This window comes from Crinia signifera, chromosome 3, assembly GCF_055691185.1.
Source record: "Crinia signifera chromosome 3, ASM5569118v1, whole genome shotgun sequence".
NCBI classification, from domain to species: Eukaryota; Metazoa; Chordata; class Amphibia; order Anura; family Myobatrachidae; genus Crinia; species Crinia signifera.
Window position 1 is genome coordinate 224,737,682 of NC_139219.1, and position 24,412 is coordinate 224,762,093.

Here is a 24,412-nt window from a genome sequence, read left to right on the forward strand (position 1 = left end):
TTGTAGGAATTGCAGTTTTCTATGGGGTTTGCAGCCCCTCCCGTTGCCTTTAGTTGCATTGTAATGATGTTGCCCTTTCTGTCTTTGCAGCCCTTATTTCCACAGTAAATTTTCTCTTAGTAAATTCTCTTTTCTCTGACATGCTCAGTGGACTCCTTCTTTCATCTTTTGCCGCTAATGTGCCAGCTCCTGGCTAGGTTTGATGTACAGTATTTTACTTCCCTCCTTGGGCATGCTGGGAAATGCACAGTATCTCCACAGACTACCTTAGACAGTGCCTGTTCCTTTGACTTAACTGCCTACACTTTGTGGTATATTTAATAAAAATATTTGTTTCAAAGCTGACAATTCTCCACAGCTTTGAGTCTGCATTTTATAGGGAAATAGTGATATATGCAACACTAGCTTGAATTTGTGCGCATTACAATTGCGATTTTAAATCCATTACTCAATGTTATCGACTAATGGTGGCTTTGGAAGACTGATGTTTATTATTTATACCATCTGGCCTATTTGTGCAAGTGGCTGCTATATGCAGAATTACATAATATTCAACATTTTGTGGTACGTAGATACCTGGTCCATGACCATTGTGCAGTTCTACTGTGCTATAACAGAGCATGCTGTATGGATAGTGCTTTATCTTTTGTGCAAAATATATGGGAGACCTGATTTACGTGCACAGAACCAAATGTGTATATTGGTCCGTGTGCACAGTTTTATGCTTCTGTGCAGCTGGAAGCCATTACGCAAGCACTAAGGGGGAATCCTATTCCCTGCAAAGGGGGTAAAAAGGCTATAGTAGCTAGTGGCAGAACTTGTGGGTGGCAAGCCAGGTTCAAAAAATATTATTTGGGCCCCCATCCTCCATTTAAACCCAAGTTGACAATATGCAACAGGGCTGTGGGTGACAGGAGAGGCAGAGGATGACAGGGAGAGTGAGACACAAAATGATATAAAAACGGTGGATGACATGAAGAGGGTGCCAGAGGTAGTGGTGCCTCTGCACCTGCTGCACCAATTGGTAGTTCCGCCTCTGGTAGTAGTGGCATGGAAATGCTTGCAACAGCACCCAAGCTCAACCCCCTTTTGAGGCCCCTTCTAACACCAGTCTAAAAGAAAAACCCATGAGTCCGGTGGCTGCGGAAGTGCAGCATAGAGAATAGATCCCCCCCCCCCCCCATGTTTGATACCTGTGATTATTGTCCACGCACCAGTGCTATGTCTGGTGCAAAAGTTCCATCTGAAACAGACAGAACTGCAGATATGCACTACTTTTCTAGAACCACAGTTCGGTCATCATGTGCTTACCGAACTCACCCGAAAATGCTCCATTATAGCCCAATCATGCCACTTAATTTGCAAGTGGAATACCCCCTGGTTTGTGTATGAGTATGCACTGCCTGTATTAGTCTCAATCTCTTTTGTTGATGAATTAAAATAACATTTAAATTGCCCTAGATTTTCCAGCTAAAGGTAGTCAGTTATACATGTACTCATTAAACATATTCCTTTTATTATTATTTTTTAGACCAATGCATTCTGTACAACCCATTGACTTGAATTTTACCAGTGATGCAACAGAGAAAGGTCCTACAAATAAAATTGAAATTAGCATGGACTGTATCAGGATGCAGGACTATGATCTGACTGATCCCATGTGGGTGAGTGATTGGCAAAAACTGCTTGTTTTATGCACCGTTCACAACTGACCCTAGGACTCTTCAAGGACCAGGATGTGATTTATTTATTTTAATTCTTTTCTCTTTTGCCTCTAAAACCGTGACTAGAGCTTGTGAAAACATTAGTTCACATTCATAAAATATGAAAGCACACATACACACCCAGATTTCTGAATTAGGTTAGTTCCTCTGCAGTGTGAGCAACAAAAGCTTCAAATCCTTTCCATTTTCACAAAAGCTCTCAATGTTTTAACTTTCTCCAATAGCACTTATGTTTTCCTAGCCCTTTGTTATAATGTACACTTTAGTCTACCTAACGCCCGTTGCCAATGCAGTCTCATCCTTCTATCAACAGTGAAATACCTAACGCAGACATATAAGACACATCAATAAAATGGAATAGGTAGGCTGTCTTATATAAACACATCCAGCTTGTTTAGCCTGTTGTACAAGCAGGGAATATATTACTGTATGTATAAATTATATTAATGGATGTTCTAGTAATATGACAGGGCTAATACAATTGTAACATGAATGGGATGTGGAAGGCACAGACCATTACTTTGATCAACTCTTAAATATGCCTAAAAAAAAATATATATACAGTATATATATATATATGATTTAATTTATTTACAGTTGTTTTTACTGATTGTCAGGTGTCTATAAGGGGGTGGGGAACAGGGCAGACATCTCACTGATTCTGTATCACTAAGCATAGAACTGCGGAATCTGTAAAATATTGACTAATTAAAAAAATTTCTAAATTGTCAATATGGATTCTGATGCTTTCATTGCGGAAAATGAAGAAAAAAGCATTTATGCATGTGTAAGCAATGAAAGTAAATAGGGCAATAATTTTAACATTTGCATAATTACAGTAGTTTTTCTGCTACTCACTCACTGTACCACTGTCGCCGGGCCTGTACCTCACACACACTACCTGCAACTCTTTTCCTAGTACCACTTTTCAGTTTTATAGCTACTGTAGTTCTAGAAATACAGTAGTAATAGGTAAATACAAAATTCAGTAATGAATAAAAAAAAGACTTGTAATACAATATTATAATAGCATGGAAGCTATTATAACAAATTTGTAAGTTTAGGTGAGTTTTAGGTCCCTTTATACTGAGTACCAGTATCTTTTTGTATGAAAAAATAACTAAAAATAAAAATACTGCTTCGAGGTACAATAATAACTCTATTAAACAACCGTTTTACCAGTACTATACAAATTCTATATACAAAACTTGCTACTGTTTTATTAATATAATTATCGAAGTTTCCAATGCTTGGTATGTACTAAATGTTGACTACATGATCAAAGGATTCCGAACAGCTATTCATGTGCATGTGCATGTGGCCACGGCGGGTGTGGGGCGGCCAACCGGGGGATTAGCCCATAAAAATCGTGGGGTCGGGCAGCTAACATCACCGGATGTCAGCTGCCCATCCTGTTCCTGTCGAGGGTGCGCGCATATCTAAGGGACCTGAGAGTCACTTAGATATGCATTTTTTCCATATCATTCAATATCATTAGGCAGTATTGGGCTGCAGCACAGTCCATACATCATATAGGGAAGCCACACAAAATGCCTGTGAGTCCTGGCCTGTAAAGTTTGGCAGCATTTGGAGTGGCAGATGGTGAGGCTCCCCTGTGTGAATTTTGGACTGTGCTGCAGCCGCACCTCTGCAACCACCACTGAAAAATTATTAGAGTTGACACGTTTTCCCAACATGTGTATGATTATTCACATGGACATCAAGCAAATGTTGGGAAAACATGTTAAACCCCCCAACAAAAATGTGTTGACTATTTCTGTGTCAACCACTGTGTGGTCAGAATTTGTGTACCTAATGAATGCATGTCGATCTTTTGGTGTTGACTTATTAACTGTTGACCATAGCATTTTCGATTTATTATACCATATCCCAGGGGTTCCCAATCTTTTTGAATCACGGCACCCTAGAGTATCAGAATTTTTAAGGCACCTTAGGCCAAAAAAAAATGTACAATAAAATATTAAATTAAATTAAGTAGATTGGGTACTTATATGTTAGTTGGGCGCCCACTACGCTATTTGCTTAGTTTTCCGCGTCCCCTTGCGGGGCTCGCTACGCTCGCCATGCTTTTGGCTCGGTGGCTCGCTGCACTCGCCACACTATATAAGTTCATCTTCATGCTGACATGGATAGTGGGGGTATGAGCGTACTTACTATAGTGGGCGCCCAACTAACATATAAGTACTGTAGATTGTGTTTATATGTGATCCTTTTAGGCTTAAGGCTTTTTGATTTAAGTAAATAAAAATAACTGTAATCTCATTTTACTAGATTGTCAGCTACCTGTTATATATCCCTGTTTCCTGATGTACCATCCTTTTACGGTGCAAATTTAGAATTCCTCCTAAGGCTTCGCAAACCTCTTGTGTGATCTTGATTACAATCCTTAAGGCAATCCTATGCTAAAAATAATATTCTTATTCTGTTGTATTGATTGCCCCTCTTTAGTTAGGCTTCTCAATTACTTAACCAGACTTCTATATTTACAAATAAATTCACTTTCACAAAAAGTATTCCCTAGAAAGTCTCACCACTTCAGTTCTTCAGGCTGTAACTCCTGAGAGCTTTGCTTGGCATACTTACTTTATTAACTCGCATGTCAATTTATCTTCATACAAGCCCCCTCCCGCATTGCTTACTGTGATCCTGGTATTTTGGCAGTCTCCTCTAACTCCATCCTTCATTTTGTTAATGAGATTGCTGTGCTCCATTCACAGCTTTATCGTTTTCATCCCATAAATCCCTGTCCTATGCTGAACTTTCACATGCATACTTACCTCAAGTCCTAGGGCATTGTGCATGCTTTGCAATTTACACTGCCCAAAGAATAGAAACAAATTATCTTCTATATTGCTAAAGCCAAGTCATTTTTTATATGTGTAGCACACTATCTCCTTGCTAAGTGTCTATATTTTCTGGGCATGCAAGATGAATGTCTTCCTCTGTCTGGAAGTATCTATGTCATACGGCATACTGCCAGTGGCACGTGCACATGTATACTGGATATCAGCCTCAGTGCAGCTGTGCTTATTGGGCTATGGCCTGAGTGCTGCTTTGCCATCATTCGATAGTCAGCAACCATCAACTGATTTCTCTCCCCTTCAGTCGCATGCAAAGGGATATGCTCACGTACACATCTCCTCGCAAGGGGATTCGGCGGCAGGAGGGGTGCAGGCAGTCAGCCTGATGGCATTTATGGGCTCGCTAGGCAGCCAACCTGAATCAGGCCCAAAAGTGTAGTAATCACAATCGTGTGGATAATCTATCCTGTTAACCACTGTGTTAGGTTGGCTGCATTGTTGAGGCCTGGTTTGTAAGCAAATATACCCATGTGGGTTATACAAATATCATTCTCCAGAATTTGGTGAGTAAATAAGACGCATGGCGAATATTTACACAATGAAAAAGGAGACCCTAGGTAATTAAAAATCAATCTTCTATGTCTAGCATCTCAAAGGAATATAGTAGGATTCCTTGGTGGGGAGGATGCTATGAAAATGTCAGATATTAATAGAGCTAGTGTGGGAGGACTAATGGTCTTCCCATTGGTAGCTACTGACTAGTGGTGTGTCGGAGGCAGTTAATGGCTGGTTGAGTGTGACCATGATCAGGAAGATGTTACTGGACATTTCTGGACTCTTGGGAGCACCACTGACCCTGTTATCAGCCAAAGCTGGTGTAACTTATTTATTTTATTGATTGTTATCATTTGTAGACAGATACAGTATAGAAACAAAACTATCCTACTGACTCTAGGCATCCAGGATGCAAATGTTCTAACTAATTATGTTGTTTTTTAAATTATAACTAGGATGTGATGCCCTCTTAATTATAACTAGGATGTGATGCCCTCTTAATTATAACTTAACCTGCACAATTTAGTTTTCTGTTTTGCAGTGATGCGGCAATATTGCCAAATGGGGCAAAAACCAGTGGTGCAACAGAAATACAATGCCAATTACCAGCAGTGTGTCTACACACACAGAATATGCAGCACTGCACTTCACACTTGCTATCACAAAGAACCCAGGGGCAGTTGAGAGCTGAAATGGAACTTGATACCTGGTGGTGGTGACGGTGAAAGGGGGGTATAAAGGTGAAATCTGGGAGGAGTAGCCATGCTGACTTTGGAAGCAAATTACAAAAAAAAAACTGTGCAGTGCTGCAAGGATCAGGCCTGAGTGACCTATCCCCAGCCTTGCCGTCTCCTTGATATGTTCATATCTGTAGACAGTTTGCTTAACACCTTTAAGAATCCAGCCCCATCCAATAATAGGCTGCATTAGAAATTCCATTTCCAATACAGAATCTTATTTTCTGGTGGTGATTCACTTTAAATTAGACAGAGCTTATATTAGAACAGTGCCACTGCCCACTGCCATAGCTGATCAATACAATGGATATCTCTCTCATTCCAGAGCAATACTTTTACAATGGAACCTCAGTAAAAGTGATATGTGCTATAACGAGAATTCCCCTCGTTTTCATTGAGCATAAATACCATAATGAGAATTTCCCTCCTTCGCATTGAAAATAAATACCAACAATATATATACTGTATAATTTCTTTTCATATAGTTAGTGTACTTCAAGTATGTTTATAGGTCTACAAAATACTGCATAAAGTTGTACAGTTTTACTGTACAAAGAACGTTACATATGTGTAGTATGGATGGTGTAATGGTTAGCATTACTGCATCATGGCACTGATGTCATAGATCTAATTCCCCCCATGGTCCTAACTGTGGCCCTTATTCTAATCGGATCGGTACGGCCCGCGTGCGGCCGTACCGCCGATGTTTTTACTCTGCACATGCGCAGAGGTGAATCTGCGCATGTGCAGCCCCCTTCGCCGCAGACGTATTTCGTCCGCCGCAAAGGGGGCGTATAGGGGCGTGAGAGGCATCATGCCCTCATTTCCCTATGTGTACGCCCCGCGTTTCATGGGCGTTCCCATGCAAACGCGGGGCGTATGCATGGTAATGAGGCCATGACGCAACTCATGGGGGCGGAAAGCTGACGTCGCCGGATGTCAGCTTTCAGCCCCCATACAAGCTACCACACGGACGATTGTCCGTGTGGTCTCAGCTTGCGGGAGCTGCCGCGGCGTGCGGACCAGCCTTCGATGGTCGACGACCATCGAATGCAGGGGGCAGCTCCCACCATGGTGGAGGCGTAGCCTCCACCATTTTTATGCGGATCGCCAGCCGTCCGTGTACGGACGGCCGTGGCGATCCGTAGGGTGGGCGGGGATTGGTTTGTGCGGCCGGAGCCCCGTGTGCGGCTCTGGCCGCACCAACCAGAATAAGGGCCTGTGTGCAGTCTGTATATTCTCCTTGTGCTTGTTAGGGTTTCCCCTGGGTAACCTGGTTTCCTCCCACACTCCAAAAATATACTGGTAGGTTAATTGGCTCCTGACAAGATTAATCCTAGTGTGTAAGTGTGTGCAGACTGGATGGGCCAAGTGGCTCTTATCTGCAGATATATATTTTTTAAACATCCATTTATATAAATGTTTAAAAGTTTGTTTCGTTTTTTTTTGTGTGTTAAGGCAGTGGTCCTCAAGTACCCCCAACAGTTTATGGTCCCCCCCCAGCAGGTGTACTCATTATTACTAACTACAACATTTTTCAAAAATCCACATTTGGAGCCAATTACTGTATTTCACTTGTGATTCTGTGTAGAGCCCTGGAAACTGATGTGATTACTTTAGGACCTAGGTTATAAACCACTGGTTTAAGGCCTCTCTCATGGGGCGGGGGAGATTTATTAAGTCTTAAGGGGATATCCTATTATCCATATGGCGCTTTGGCCGATAAAAATGGGTGGATATAGCAATGACCAAGTCCATTATTGTGGTATCCAATCAGCCGTTTGAGGGGATATCTGTGTATATCAGCCCAGATTTAAACATCTTTTTTTTTTTTATCTCAAATAATGACTCAGAGACAGATAGGTGGGGGAAGGGTCAGTTTTATTTATTTTAAGAAAGAGTGGAAGTATATGGTGGTTCAGAAATATAGATGATTGTCTGATTAAACAAACTTAAAGGGGGGCCAGCTGCCAGCCCATGACATCAATCACCAAGACCTAAATGGGGGAAACTGCCAGTCTTCCACCAATAACTTAAGGAATCCAAATTCATCACACAATGACACACAAGAAGCCCACCTATGCCAATGGTGTCACTGACCCCAGCAGGGTAGAATCAACCTATGTTGCTGACTGGGCAGGGAGAGCATCTCAATACCTACAGCAAGACAGTGACTGCTACAGTTCAATGGGGCAGATGTATTAAGCCTGGCCAAGAGATAAACTGGAGATAAAGTGGAAAAAAAGTGGAAGGAGATAATGCACCAGCCAATCGGCAGTGTTTGAAATATGACAGTTGGAAGTTGATTGGCTGATGCGTTATCTCCTTACACTTTTTCTCCACTTTATCTCCAGTTTATCTCTTCGCCAGGCTTAATACATCTGCCCCCTTAACACAAGTAACACTAACAGCAATATAGAAAATTAAGGGTGGCAGGATGGAAAAGATCACAGAAGCAAGACCTTACAGCTAAAGGAACAGTAATACTAAACACCTAACAATGGCACCAAGAAAAAGTGGCAGGAAGCAATACTGCCCCCATATAGCTTGGTGCATTTCTCAGTTGCACACATTTCTTCTGAGATTGAGTCCAGAAGTGCACCTTGATGTGCACTAGACAGTTCACCCAGTACAACACCATGGCATTTTGTGAAGCACATCAGGAGCATTTAAAAAACAACCTCTACTGGATATCCATAAAAGATGAGAAGAACACATTATTGTTTTTTTTTACATTTCTTTTCTCTAGTTCAGGGGTTCTCAAACTATTTGGCTCTGGGACCCCATCAGACAATAAAAATAATTATATTACCCCAGCAAGTTACAGCCTAAGGTTATCACATCACATATGTAGTCAGCAGACAACACATACATGGCAGAATTGTGGAGGCACAAAATAATGGGAGGAGTCTGACATAACAGACAATTCAACCGATTTTTCAGACTCCTTGAATCACTGACTGAGATTAGAAAAGTCATCAGCCTGATGGTCAGCAACATGTAGTCGCGACCCCATGCTGAGAAGGTCGGAACCCACTTTGGGGTCAGGACCCACAGTTTGAGAACCACTGCTCTAGTTCATTTGGTATAATGGTCACTGTCTACAGAAAAGAAGCAGTTTGTGATTTAGGGCCAAATGTAATTACCCGGAAGAGCGCCATCTTCTGGCGAGATATTGTCATTACTAGATTTAAACCAGCAATTAGTTTACAGACAAAAACAACTTGGTTGTGCCTTTAAACTCATTTCCCTTTTTAAACCTGACAACACTTTTTTAGGAATCACACCAGCTTATACAAATCACTGGCTAGTACATTTGGCCCCTGGCATTTGTCGTATTGATGTGATTTAAAAAAAATTCAGATGGTTTCAGCTAATACCCGATTTAATGAAATCTTGTAAATGTAAAGGTTTTTAACAGTTTTTTACAGTTGCAATTATGACCCGATTCTGTTGTAATAGGCTGTTTCCTGGCCATATACTGTATATTTAGTACTCTGGACATTGTTCTATGGGCAGGTGCACAATGAATAGAGAACATGCATTCCTCATTAATTAAACATTAACATTCAAGTGCAAATATTGTCAGACATTACTATTACTATTGGCAGAGCAGGCTTCTGTTTTTTTCTTTTCTTAAAATCCATTAGTCTTCAAAATCCATTAGTCTGTGATTATTTAACCTCTTGAGATCTGATTTAAGATGAAATGAAACACTAAACATTATATATAAAATGGTGTATGGGCAATGGCAGAAGGGAGCGTTTATTGCTGTAAGATTGCATAACAGAATAACAGAAGCTTCAGTTTTTACTTTCTGGTTCATTGGTAGTTCATTAAATATCTTGTGTGTTTTTAATAATATATTGCACATGACTTGCAGCTATAATACACACTGGAGGTCATTCTATCTAGTCTGATCACTCCCCTGTGCCCAGCGTTCCCATGACATCCGTCACCATATCTCAGATGCCCGCCCTTTTCCCTGTAAAAGGGCGCACAAATCTGTGTCACCAGAGATTGACTTAGATTTGCAAACACTTTAGAAATCGATTTGTGCCCCGCACGCAAGTTGCGAACGGATGTTTATGCAAATCATCCATTCACATGAGTGCAGGGAAAATCAGCGTGCGTGAGTCAGGCGGGCGTGCGTGCAGCGGGAGGATGTTCTTGCGGGCAGCGTTTAGTTGGCTTACAAAGCTGTGCAAGTCAACCAGAATGACTTCCAATGCTCAGTAAAAGAAGCTTTCTTCACTATAGACCAGGCATGGCCAACTATGGCCCTCTATGGCTATTGTGAAACTACAAGTCCCATCATGCCTTGCCACAGTTTTACTATTAGGGAATGCTAAAACTAAGGCAAGCCATGCTTGTATGTGTAGTTTCACAATATAGCTCCTACAGACCCTGCATTGACTTGGAGGCACTCGGTTGCTGGACTTGCAGATATTTGTCTGCAGAGCCATCACGCCTACCCTTATAAAAAATGTCAATAACAAAATGGACCCCACCTCAGAGCAGATAATTATTAGCAATGCTAGAGGAGGCTGTGGCCATTTTGGGAGAGACATTTGTATTGAGGGCAGGTGTGACAGACCATAAGCTGAACTCCATACGGGATGCGTGAGGGCTGGGGAGTACCCCAGACAATGAGCAGGCATCAAGTAAGGGGGTGGTGGGGGTTGGTTGGAGTGGGGGCGGGGGGTGACATGGGATAGTTACACCACTGTCTGGAAAAAAACATGTTGCCATGCAAGGAGAGCAAACACATTTATATTTTTCAGTGGAGGGTTAGACAGATTTATTTTTACATGGCAAATAAGATTTCAGCTTGAACACTACCCACCAATCTTTGCACCTGTTACTGTACATCAGCCCTTCCTGCAGTGCAGCACAATTGTACCCAGTTCTTTGCAAATTAGAATCAGGCCCTATGTTGTGCTAATCTACTTACAGTATATCTCTCCTTGATATTATTAAGGATAATTGCATGTTGGAAATATTTGCATGTTTCCACCCATAAATATTTAGGGTTAAGCGGGGAAGTTTTTAAAACCTTCTATACAGTACATGACAAGTTGCCCATAAAACTTAAGAGAGGGGTATGATGTCAGGGGCATAACTCCCAAAGGCAGTGGAGTCGCCTGCCTCTGAGCTTCAAACTCAGAAGGTGCACCTGCATGTACAGCAGCATCCGTGTGGTTCACAACGGGATCCAATGGAGCTCTGAGTTGCTTCTGTATATTTCATTGTCTTTGTCCCAGGAGCCCTGCTAGAATTCCATGTCACACTTTTTGGTACTCTTTACCTAGAACGGCGCCCGCGATTAGCATCGCGGGCGTCGGGGATAAAAAATCGCGGGCATCGCGGGTACATTAAAAACGTGGCGAGCGCAGCGAGCCCCGCGAGGGGACGCGGATACCTTCACAGTTATACGCGTCCCCTCGCGGGCTTCACAGGTGTCCGTGGCGACGCGGACACCTGTGAAGCCCGCGAGGGGACGCGTTTACCTGTGAAGGTATCCGCGTCCCCTCACGGGGCTCGCTGCGCTCGCCACGCTTCGGGCTCGGTGGCTCGCTGCGCTCGCCACACTATTCTATTCTCAACTCCACGCCGACGTGGATAGTGGGGGTATGAAAAGGTCGGAGGACGCGTACCGCTGCGCTCGCCACGCTTCGGGTTGATGTTGATCGTGGGGTTCCGTTAAAAATTGTGGGGGCCATTTCAGACTTCAGGGGGACTATTAGGGCTCTGTGGCCCATTTAACATTGTTTCCTATGGAAAAATCGCGGGCATTGAGGCATTTAACACTAAAATCGCGTCCAATCTGACTTTTAACATTGATCCCGGGCATCGCATCGCACCTGTTTTTTAGTGCATTCGATGGTCGCGATGGTCGCGATAGGCGCCGTTCTAGGTAAAGAGTACCCACTTTTTTTATTAGGGAAATCTAAAGGTGTCACAGGGCATGCTGGGACTGGTAGTTTCACAACATCTGAAGAGCCACAAGTTGATCAGACCTGATTTAGATCTTAGAAGTCCTCCCTATTTTAAGCGCCCCATGTCCCCATAGTCCCCCGTAGAGTAAACCAACTCTGAGTGGAGGTGTTGCCCATAGTAACCAATAAAATAATAGCTATTTTACAGTATGTACTATATAAACTATAGCTAAAACCTGATTAACCTTACCTTGATAAATCTCTCATTGTGGGGGAGATTCTCTAAGAATCTCCGCCCCCCCCTTCGCCGCCCATCGCATATTTAATTATCGCATATGCTGTAACATATGCGATAATTAAGGCAAAGGACAGCTCTTGCGTTAAGAGCTGTCCTATGCGGTGAGAGTCGCCGGGTCCCAGCAGGTCCCGGCGGCTCTCCCCTCCCTCCCACACCCGGCGCTGCTGCTGCTGCGCCGGGCTCTCCTCTTCCCTGCACCCGGAAGAGGATCAGTGCAGGGAGGAGGTCACAGGTCCGGGCAGCACTGCGCTGTGCTGCCCGGACACAGGTGAGGGGGGAGGGGGCTATGCGGGGCGGCGGGGGGTCGGCGCGGCGGAGGGTTGCGATAGAAGCCCATTGGCTTCTATGGGGCATCGCCAGATTTTTCTGGCGATGCCCCCCGCCGCGGTAACCCAGTGGGGGATGCTTACAGCATCCCAAAATGCGGTAAAAACCTTGATAACGGGGTTTTTACCGCATTTTTAGCTTAGAGAATCCCGCCCTTTAAATGTGGCCTGTTTCCATTAATGCCCCACACTACTGGCATATACTGTCAAATATATTAGAGTTATGTGAACAATATAATGTAGTATTTTCTAAGATCCTGCTTGTTGTTGTGAGACACCTATCTGTGTTGCTGTGACCAACAAACTTTAATCTATTTTAGTCTGTCCTTTATTGAGCCTGCATTTTGTCTCAGTTCCCAAACTAAGCGGTCAGTTGCGGAAATGTACTAAGAATACGAATACGACTCAGTTGCATTCATGTTCTTATTACGACTGAATACGACCGCCATCTGTCATATTTTTACCAAAATACCAATACGAATGTGGCATGAATACGAATTGTCATATTTCGGCATAGTAAATGCCGAAAATACATACTGTATAGGCAGTTGTACAGTATTTGCCTACCAACATGCCTAAAATAGGCGTATTCACGTTAGTACATTTCCCCCAGTGGCTCTATTCATCCAATTCTATAATACAGCCTGTTATTCTGACACTGTCCAGCAGAGGGAACTCTGCTATATATTATACCACTGACATAAGAGCAGTGTGTTTATCATTTTGCTATTAGAATTACCTCTGGAGCATCGCATACTGCAGCAGCTGTTTATGGTTAATCGGTTGCTGTATTCACGTACTAGATGTTACACAATAATAAAGGTGAATATTTAGCAGTTCTACAGTTCTACTTGTTAGACGTAAGCAGCACGTTTTCATTTATGTATTTACAATAGTTTGGTAATCACAATTTTTTGGGGCCGACATGTGCCGACAGGTGATATTTCATACCCTGCTATCCACTAGGGTGGGAGGATATAATAGTGTGCCGAGCGCAGCGAGACCCCGTTCCCTGAAGCATGGCGAGCGCAGCGACCAGGAAAAATCCATGTCGACCTTTTGACTGTCAACCTTCCCATTGCTGAACTAAAACTTGTGTCGACCTTCCAACCATGTCAACCTTAGCCATCTCAACCTATTTCATGTGTCGACCTAACCACTGCCGACCTTTAGTGGTCAAATCTAATGTATGATGACCTTCATAGTGTCCACCCTATGTCCACCCTATGTCCACCCTATGTCCACCCTATGTTCCGTACCCCAGCATTCTGGCTAATGTCCTTCACCTCCAATGTTACAAACAACAATTTCCCCGTGTTCCCTAATGCTGCTTTCCCACTGCAGAAACCGGTAAAGACCCGGCATTGTTAAATGGGACTTTAAAACAGGTCTTTCCCACTGCATGTTGTAAATGGTATATTACTTTACCTTTTACATTGAACCCGTTCTGAAAGGTATAAAAACGGTAATTCACCAGTAATATACCACCCATCCCCTGGTACCTGTCCTGCTCCCCCCCCGGTACCTGGCGGCTGGTGCCCCTGCTCCCCCCCTCCCCTGGTACCTGCCAGTTGGTACCCCCGCTCCCCCCTCCCCTGGCAGAGCCGAATTTCCCATTAGGCACGTGAGGCGCCGGCCTAGGGGCGGCACATGTTTGGGGGCGGCACTTGGATGCCTGTGATAGTACTGTCAGCCCAAAATGTACCAATAACTGCAAAATATCCACTGTACTGTACTATATTCCATCTTAAATAGAGTGTAAATGGATAGGACATGCAGATACTGCCCCTATAAACTGTCCTACTTAGTAAACATTATTGTTGTGCCTAGGGGCGCCCTCCTCCCTAAATCCGCCCCTGTCCCCTGGTACCACACTCCCGTCCCCCCCCTCCCCCCTGGTATCTTGCAGCTGGTACCCCCGCCCCCCCCCCCCCCCTCCCCTGGTACCTGGCAGCAATCCGGGCAGCACAGTAGGCAGAGTAGGCAGCGGGCGTGCCAGGGCTCCTAGTCGGCAGGTCCCCGACTGATGCATGAATATGCACATACTCAGGGCAGCCGAGAGGAATGCCGGGCCCCGGTAACATTTGGGGGGGGGTGGCCTAAGTGTGGGGGTGGGGGCACCTCCCGCACTTAGGCCACGCCCCCAAAATGTTTAGAGGAGGGTGAAAGAAACCTCTAAAAACTGTAATCTCAGCAGCAGCACACACCTACAGCATGTGCTGTGCTGACAGCAGGCTCAGCATGACCTCTCACGCTGTCAGTCAGACACTCATGCTGAGCCTGCTGTCCGCACAGCACATGCTGTAGGAGTGTCTGCTGTTGCTACCTGGGAGGGATGGAGGGGAAAGGGAGGGGTCAGACCAGGGCCCCTGCGGAGCCTCTCCCTCAAGCCTGGGCCCGGGTAATTAGTACCCGCTCCCCCCCCCTCTCGGCTGCCCTGCACATACTTAATGAGCGGGTCCGCTAGTTCCCATTCGCGGCAGGGACCCCGCTGTTTAAATGACAATCTTCTTATGGACCCGCTTCCTCCGCTTCCTCCTCCTGAGCACGGACCGCGCTGCCCGGATCCCCAGTGCCCCCGCTATCTGTGCACCAGCTGCGGCCCCCTCCTGCATCAAGCTCCTGCATGATGCTTTCATGCATCAGTCAGGGACCTGCCGACTAGGAGCCCTGGCATGCCCGCTGCCTACTCTGCCTACTGCGCTGCCTGGATTGCTGCCAGGTACCAGGGGAGCAGGGGTACCAGGTACCAGGGGAGGGGGCGGGACGGGGGTACCAGCTGCAGGGTACCAGGGGAGGGGGGTACCAGCTTCAAGGTACCAGGGGAGAGGGGGGGTGGGGGTACCAGCTGCAAGGTATCAGGGGAGGGGGGGGTACCAGCTGCCGGGTACCAAGGGGGAAGGGAGGGGGGGCAGGACAGGTACCAGGGGAGGGGGGAAGACCAGTGTGGTATCTTAAATACTGTTTAAGACCTTTTCTCACTGCCAAAAAAACGGGTCTTAAACGGTTAGGACACTGCTTTTTACCTGTTTAAACGGATAAAGCACCCTGTAGCTTTCCCACTGCAGCTCTACCTGTTTAAAAAGGCAAAAAAAACGGCAATTTACTGTTTAAGAGCTGCAGTGGGAAAGGGGTATTAGAGGTGCATAAAAAACTCTGTTGCCAGGTTGGGTTACTCCTCTTCCTGGAGAAGTGTACAGCTGCAAATTACCAAGTATTAAAGCTCAGTAAGACATTACCGGGAATGTTCAGCATTCAGTATATTAGCTCACTTAACTTTTCTCAAACAGAAAATAGTTTTACACACTATACGATGCTGGCTGCAGCTGATATAGTTAGCAATATCGACCACTGTTTGCCGATATTTAGCAAACATACTGAATGATATCAGCAAACAATGGCATTCAGTGACGTCAGCATGATCCAATGCACATGCAGGTCGTTGGCTATATAGCAAAATTTACTTGCATGTTCAGCAGACAGCTGACTCGTTAACGAAGCATGGGAGCACGCATCGTTAACAATTTTGTGTGTAGTCATATTGCTAAAGATATCTCTCAGAAGACCCTTTCTTAGCAATATCTTTCACAATATTCTCTAGTGTTATGGTTCTTTAGACTAAAACGTATTATATTATTTTTCAGCTTGCATCCATTGTATTACTTTTTGACCTTACAAATATGTAATATGTGCAGAGAGAGTTAGATTTGTGTGATTTATTGTGTTTCTGTGCATAGTAAATATTGGCTGCATTATTTTTACACTGCAATTTCGATTTCAGTTTCAACACACCCCACTCAAATTTTACTCTCTCTGCACAAGTTACATCTGCCCCACCAGCAGTGCAAATGGCTTTACCCATTTTGAGAACAAATTTGTACTGCAATCAGATCTGAATACGGGCACTGTTTCAGAGGTGCTAGCAGATGCCCAGTTGCAATTTGGCATGAAGTCTGTAATGCAGATGTATTTTTAAGCTTTTAACTTGTGCACAATCATGCAACGGGCTTAGAAAATCCGGTACTTATGTATTATCTGGGCTCCCATGTTAAATGCACCCCATTTTTTCATACCTCTACTATCCAACTACACATGGTATTGATTTTATATAGTGTGGCGAGCGCAGCGAGCCACCGTGCCCGAAGCGTGGCAAACGCAGCGAGCCCTGTGAGAGGATGCGGTCTCATAAGAAAAACGGGAGCCCAGATATTACATAAGTACCGAAAATCCTAAAACACCTACTTTGCTTAATTGAGCAATGTTAATGCATGCTGGTGGATCTGATATCTCCACCATCAACACAACATCGATTCCTCAAACATGCCCCTGGGACTTTCTTAAGATGTGGCAGTGGTGTTAATAAATAGACTGCTAGTGTTCATTCTAGCACCCGCCAACTTTGAAAACCCATGCAATTCCAATTCCCTGCCTGTTGTGTCGCTGTCTTCTGTAGTGCTTCTAGCACAGTGTGGTCTGTATATCAGCACTGGTATGCAAACAAGACCTGTGCTAGAAACACCACAGCAGACAGCGACACCCCAGGCAGGGAAGTGGAACTGCATGGGTTTTCAAAGTTGGCGGGTGCTAGAATGAACACTAGACTGCAGTCATATAACGAAGAAAGCCTGTAATACTCCTATGACACATCTTCATTTTAGGAAGAGTTTACATCGCTCCCCACCACTCTCCAACCAAAACCACCCATGGATTACAGAAGCCACCTTAATAAATAGCAAAACCATGCGTAAATCCATATACCATCTCACACAAATACCATCTCACACATGTGCGCAGTAAGGGTTTCCCAGAGGTTTTGTGCATGATCACATCCGTTCTGCACCACCTCTGTATTATGCCCAAAGTATCTTTCTTTATGTAACTATAAATATCACAACTTAAAAAAATATATGAAACAGTAAGGATGCCTGTCTCAGATGGATAGGAATAGAAGTTCTGATACTAATGATAAGCTGTAACTGTGGACAGAAATACAGTACACCACTTGAGCTGGGCGTTTCCATGGAGATGCATGGATAAGAGCCGGTCCTGGTTGTAAACAATCATGGAAAAATTCCCCTTATTTTTTACATCCAGTACCAGACTAGGGGTCCCCCGTATTTTAAGAACCAACACCAGGCCCAACCAGCCAGCAGGGTAATGCCACAGCCAGGGGAGACTTTTTATACAAATCCCAACGGCCAAAGCATTAACCCCCTGACAGGTCAGCATGGGCAGGGGTATTGGGGAAGTGGGACCCCCAAAGAAGGGGTCCACCCCTCCAAAACTTACTGCCCATGCTGAAGCCTGGGGCTGTCCTCGATGCCCCTGGACAGTGGGCATCGAGCTGATTAATTGTGCAAAAATAGATTAAAACTATTGTATATTGCTGGTGAACTATGAGTCCCAGCAAGCCCCCCCCCCCCCCTGCATGCAGGGACTTGGAGAACCACAAGTCCTAGCATGTGGGGCATTTAAGGGCCCGCTGGAACTTGTAGATCCACAGCAAGACAAATAGATAAGTAAACACACACACACCAGAAAAATAAAACTTTATTTCACACAGAGCCCTTTCAAACTGATACTTACCTATGTTGAGCCCGTTGGTCACCCTCCGTCCATCGGTCCGGTGGTCTGGTCCTGAAGAAATCCATAGGGGTACCTGTGGAAGGAAACCATACTTACCAGGGTCCTTTGGCATAGATCACGTCCTCTTTGGTCCAGTTAAACCCGAACCACCGGACTATGAAGGAACAGCTGGAGGAAGTTTGTTTACCTCCGGCGGCTCCTCCTCCCGAATGCCGCTTTTGCCCGCCTAGAGGCCAATCATGAACTAGGAGGAGTAAATTAGGAATCACCATTCTTTTTAATGGTGATTCCTATTCATATTCTTTTGATGGCGTATACATTCGTATTTGTAAATACAAATACGAATGTGCCATAAATACAAATATGAATTGCTGTATTTTCGGGATAGTAAATCCTGAATATACGAATTTGTAAAAAATAGGTGTATTTCTGGATATGAATACGCCTATTTTTTATGAAATCCCTTAGTAAATTTCCCCCACTGTGCGTGAACTCAGCATCTCTTCACCACTGCGCTACTTGGATAGGCGTATACGTTCAACAGTAATTATAATTATATTAGTATACAATTACATGTGCAAAACATAGCCTTGATAACTGCTCTTACCATCAGTAGAACAGGCCCCTCACAGAGAACAGAGAAGAATTAAATGTACACGCCTAATGTTTTGATATAATATGAAGGTCCTCTTATTACTTTATAACAACTGCCAACGGAATGAATAATATATTGTTTTTGCGCTAAATTACTGTAATAATGATCTTTATTGTGCGTAAGGTGAATAAAAGTGTGTTTTTGTTCCTTGTGGCTATGGTTTTGTGTTTTTCTTCTTCTTCAGTTTACACTGGCAGCGAGTATGTCCTGAAGGTTAGGGGAGGGGACACAGCTCTGTGTCAATTGAAATACCTCTTTCTGTGCCTTACGATTTTTTTTAGCCTAGGGCCAATAATTCCACCAGCACCTGTCTTTGAAAAAGTCTAAAAGATGTCTCAGAGATGCAGTGCAGAGCCTGTATTCTGGCAGGGAGAGGTGAGAAGGGCAGATGCGTACAATGGAATTCAGCAGTGAAAGCTTGGTTATGTCACAGTGTACAGATAGAGATCAGTCCATTTAGTTAGCATCAGTACACAGAGAATATCATGTTAGACATGTACTTAATTAAAGATACTGTGCCAATCAGTATAGCTGACTAGCTAGCAAATGTTCCTCTGTGTGTTCACAAACAAACACCTATTTGGCATTATGTTCAACATGATGTTGTTGTGGGATTTTGTAGGATCACTGTGGTGGACAGTAACTACCATTGCCGACTAAAAAGACCATCAAAATGACGAACACCAGGACTGAATTATGGGGGCTTTTGCTACTCACACAGGAGCTACAGGGTTTCTGGAGCTACTGTTGCATGGAGCCAGGGCTCTGTCATCCTGAGCAGGTGTGTCCTCCACCAGTGTGCAGTATATAAAAAGCAGCTGAGCCACTTACAGTATCTGCCTCCTCCTCACCCGCATCACCTGCAGCCCCGGTTCCGACCCCCGGGGCCGGCAACAGATACCTTGGGTTCCGGTACACTGATATCTCTGGGGCCCTCCCAACTGCACACCCAGATATGTATTACATTGAATCTGTTTTTATTATTAGAAAAAAATTGATAATTAATATTCACTGTGCCATATAATACGGCAGGGCAGATGCCAAGGTGCAGCATTGTGCATTGTGTGGTTCGCTGTGTTGTGTGATGTCACTCAACGCATTAGTACTTATAGCCGGACAGTTGTTCAGACTGAGAGGGGTTACTGGATTGGGGTCCATGTAAGTTTCCTTCCAGGAACCCAGGTGGGCAGCCAGCACCTTTATAAACCTAGGGCTGCACTGCCGCAGCCATGCTTACAGCCCCTGAACCCCTCAGAGCCTTGGGGCCCCTCACAAGGTTGGGGCCCAGTACAAGTGTCCCCTTTGACCCCCCCATACGAGACCAGTATCAAGGAGCACAGTACAGACTCCACAATCGCGGAGTAGAAGAGGAGCAGAAGCTTCTGTGGGATGTTGAACTTCCTCAGTTGCCTAAGGAAGAATAGCCTCTGCTGCGCTTTTCCAACAATAGTATCAGTGTTGGGCCCCCATTTAAGGTCCCAGGAGATTGTGGTTCCTAGGAGTCCACTAGCGACACCACACTGTCAGCAATTGTTAGCGGAGGAACACCAACAGACTTCTTCCTAAAGTCCATTACCATCTCAACGGTTTTGAGTGGGTTGAGCTCTAGATGGTTGCTGCTGCACCACTGCTCCACTTCTTGTCTTTTGGCCGATTTGTCCCCGTCCTTGATAAGGCCAATGGCGGTAGTGTCATCGGCGAATTTGATTATCTTTACTGATTGTGCCTCTGAGGTGCAGTCGTTGGTGTACAGGGAGAAGAGCAGGGGTGAGAGTACACATCCCTGGGGGGCTCCTGTGCTGATGGACAGCACTTGGGAGTGAATTTTCCCGCTTTCACAACTTGTTTTCTATCAGTCAGAAAGTCCACAATCCAAGAACACATAGCTTCAGGGACTCCTAGGCGGAGTAGTTTGGGGTGGAGGATGTTGGGGATGATTGTGTTGAAATATGAGCTGAAGTCGACAAACAGGTCCCTTGCATTGGTACCAGGCATATCCAGGTGCTGCAGTATGTAGTGCAGGCCCCGGTTGACTGCATCCTCTACACCTCAATTCGATCGGTAGGCGAACTGGAGGGGGTCTAGCTGGTGGCCAGTCACAGCTTGTACCATGCACGCGAATGTTTTCATGATCATAGACATCAGAGTTATCCGGTTCAGATTTGTAATAGTGGATTTCTTGGGGACTTTGTGTAGCTCCAGTGATTTGTTGAAGATATGGGGGCAAGTTGACCCACGCATACTCTCAGGGCAGATGGTGACACCCTGTCAGGACCTGGGGCTTTCCTTGTTTTGGACCACTTAAACCTCTCCTCCACCTCTACTTGGGTAACCTGAAGTGACTAGAATCTTCTGTGAACATTTGGGGCAGCACAGAGGGTATGGTTTGGTTCACAGTGGACTACTTTTGCAAACCTGTAATAGAAGTTGTTCAGCTCATCAGCTAGGTCTTGGTTATGGCGGTGGGTTTGGGTGTTTTCTTGTAGCTGGTTATAGATTGCATTCCTTTCACACAGATGCAGGGCCATTAGTGGACAGGTCATTTGTCAGCTTTTTTACTAGTCTGATTTTTTTTGTTAGGGGGTTCCTGGCTCGGTTGTATTGTGCTCTGTCCCCGCTGCTGTAGGCCTCCTCTTTGGCTCGGCGGAGTTGTCTGAGCTGTGCGTTGAACCAAGGCTTGTTGTTGTTGAAGATGCGGTAGGTCTTGATAGGTGTACACATGTCCTCACAGTAGCTTATGTAGGATGTGACGGTGTCAGTCAGGTTATTCAGCTCTGTTGCCAAGGCTTCAAAGAACCTCCAGTTTGTGCAGTCGAGGCAGGACTGGAGTTTCAGCTTAGTCACATTAGTCCATTTCTTAACTGTCTTGACAACAGGCTTAGCCGCTCTCAACTTTTGTGTATAGGGAGGGAGTAGGTGGATGAGGCAGTGGTCAGATAGTCCAAGTGCAGCACAGGGGGGTTGACTGAAAGGCAGACTTAAGGGTGGTGTCGCAGTGGTCAACGGTACGCCCTTCCCTGGTGGGGCATGTGACTTGTTGTTTGAACTTGGGTAGATCCTAGCTTAGGTTAGTTCTGTTGAAGTCACCCAGCACTATGAACAGAGAGTCCAGGTGTTTTTGCTCCATGTCAGATATGCTGGTGGCCAGGTAGTGCAGGGCTTCCTTTGTGCAGGCAAGGGTACACTCCCACTAGGACAATCGAGGCAAATTTCTGGGGGGAATATTAGGGTTTGCAGTCCTAGGTGAGGGCTGCATGATTTGCCTAGGATCGTGTCATTGGTGCACCATCTATCATTGATGTAGAAGCAGATGCCGCCACCCTTTGTTTTCCCTGAGAGAACCTTGGAGCGATCAGCTCTGTAGGGTCCAAATCCTGGCAGGGACAATGGGGGGGTCAGCAATGTGGTCGTCCAGCCACGTCTCTGTGAAGCATAGGATAGATGATCCTGCAATGTTCGACCTTGTTTTTCCCATGAGGAGGGACAGCTTATCGAACTTGTTTGCCAGGGAGCCCACGTTTGAGAGCAGGATCACGGGGAGTGCAGACCGGTGCCCCCTCCACTTCCACCTCACTAAGGCACTGGCACGACAGCCTCTCTTCCATGACCAGGGCAGGTACACACTGCGGCTTAATCCAGGTTGGCCTCTGTGGGCAGTGCTGGAGAGCTGATGGGCTGCGGCTCGGTCCAGGTCCACTGCCACACTGCCCTGGGGGTTTACTTTTCTGCCACCTCTCTGAATGGTTCTCCATGGCTGCATTCTTTCTGCACAGGGCAGCAAGGGCAGTGTGGACTGTGAGGGCTGCCGATCTGCCCACCACCCGCTCCATCAGGCCCATGGTCTGCTGTGCTTGGTCAACACACTTTGCAGGGTCATGCACAGACACACACACATTCCTCCATCAGTTCACTTTTTCTGAGATAAAAATCAATTTTCATAACTGGAGGTAGTAATCTCAGCACACTGAATACACACCGGCACATTCATATGTGAGGAGAAGCCGTATCAGTGCACATAACATGCACATAACATGCGCATATACCCCTTCTCTCCATACCATCTAGGCCTGTGTGAAGAGACCTCAGGAAAAGACCTGTTGAAATTGGGATGATTGAATATCTAAAGCTGGGTACACACTAGACCACTTGCAAATAATGCAATGTTGTCAATGGTTTCCCTGGCTCTCCTGGACAAAGGCTACAGTGCTATGCAATCTTGCAAAAGATCAATTAGATTGCCAGTGGCTAATCCAGGAGTATGCGGTCGTTGCCGATATCCTCAGATTGAAATGCATGTAGAGCTGACCAGAACACATCACTTACAACTGTGGTAGGGTTTTACTGCGTCTTTTTGTAAAAACAGTCCCGGAAGCCAAATGCATCACTCTGCACATGCAAACAGGGACTTCCGGGACTGAGTGATTGTTTAACAAAGAATGGGAACCACCGGTGTTGCTAAAGCTGCTGTATTGGGAGGGTGTAAAGCTCCCAAATAATTGCAAAACAAGAAAAAGTGTATGATACAGCGCTGTTTTTTTCTGAAATGAATTTTATTCAAATATCTAATAAAGATTATTTTATTAAATAAAAAAATCACACAATAGACATTTCAATTGAGAATTCTCATGAGATAAAAAAGGGGAAACGGTATAAAAAATATATATCAATGTTAAAAAGGATTTTTTCCAGCTAGTATTCAAGTGTATTGGGAGAAATCGATTTTGTGTCCAAATCAACACCAAGTGTCCTTGATGACAAGGGTATAGTAGAGTCCCGGTGATTGCCCAGTGGTTTGTGCCCAATAGTCACTTGTTTGATGGAGGTGCAGTTTTTAGGTATATCAATACAAAGCTTGATTGCTGCAAAGTGGTAGAGTTCTAAGTGCTGCCTTCCTAAGATTAAATAGACCACCCCATCACTAGCTGATTGGCCAACAGAAACCTCAGTTGTGCCCATGACATAAGATTTACACTGACCACAATGGCCATTTTCAAGGTTTAATTTCCTTCCAGCCTGTCCTACCCTTGGTTCTTTCATCTCATATATGCAAACTGCGGTATTTATAATTACAGATATGAATTCCTCAGTCTCATACAGTTTAACACAGCAGCAGGGTACATTACACTGTAGTAAGTGTTCTGTATATTACGTGGGAGTTAGAATAGGAGGTTATGTTATAAGGAAAAAGGGCTTTGATATGATGTCAATATTCTGAAGGAAGAAAAAACATAGTAATAGAGCTTTGCTACATGGTAATTTACGGGGTGTGGAAATAAAATGTCCACCCAGTCATGAAATACAGCTTTAAATATACTGAATTTACCCTGAAGGCGTCTTCTCTATACACGTAATCAAGGAGTGCACAAGCTGTTTCTCCAGGCATCTAGATGGAATTCATGCATTACTCCTCTTTTATTGTGTTTCCTTATTATATGTAAGCTTACCATGACTTTAAAACCGTACAAAAATGAATTACACAGGTGGCTGATTAAAACCAGGTGGAATTAAGATTTGAAGTCACAGAACCATTGTCATTTTTGAGTGTCCCTGTTTAAAAGGACAGAAAGGTACAGATGGAGCACCTCTCAGTGTTGCGAGGGCTGGCGATAGAATAGCCAGCCCTTGCCAGCTGCCAGGTCCCACCATCCGTCGGAAGGGGGGGGATGCTCCCTGCTGCCGTCCGCTGCCTCCTCGTCCACTGTCCCCGGTCCCCACTGCCTCCCCACAACCGCCCTAACCCTGCCCGTCTCCCTGAAGCGGATACGGGCAG

General features: G+C 44.9%; 1 protein-coding gene across 1 annotated transcript in view; it reads left to right on the forward strand.

The window, feature by feature from the left end:
- The first annotated feature begins 1,539 nt into the window (after positions 1 to 1,539).
- TP63 (tumor protein p63) overlaps positions 1,540 to 24,412 on the forward strand; it is a 113,643-nt gene continuing 90,770 nt past the window's right edge. The window contains exon 1 of the mRNA XM_083174732.1: positions 1,540 to 1,664. Within this exon, the coding sequence (XP_083030858.1) occupies positions 1,617 to 1,664 (48 nt within the window). The 5' untranslated portion in view covers positions 1,540 to 1,616. The remainder of the gene's footprint in view (positions 1,665 to 24,412) is intronic.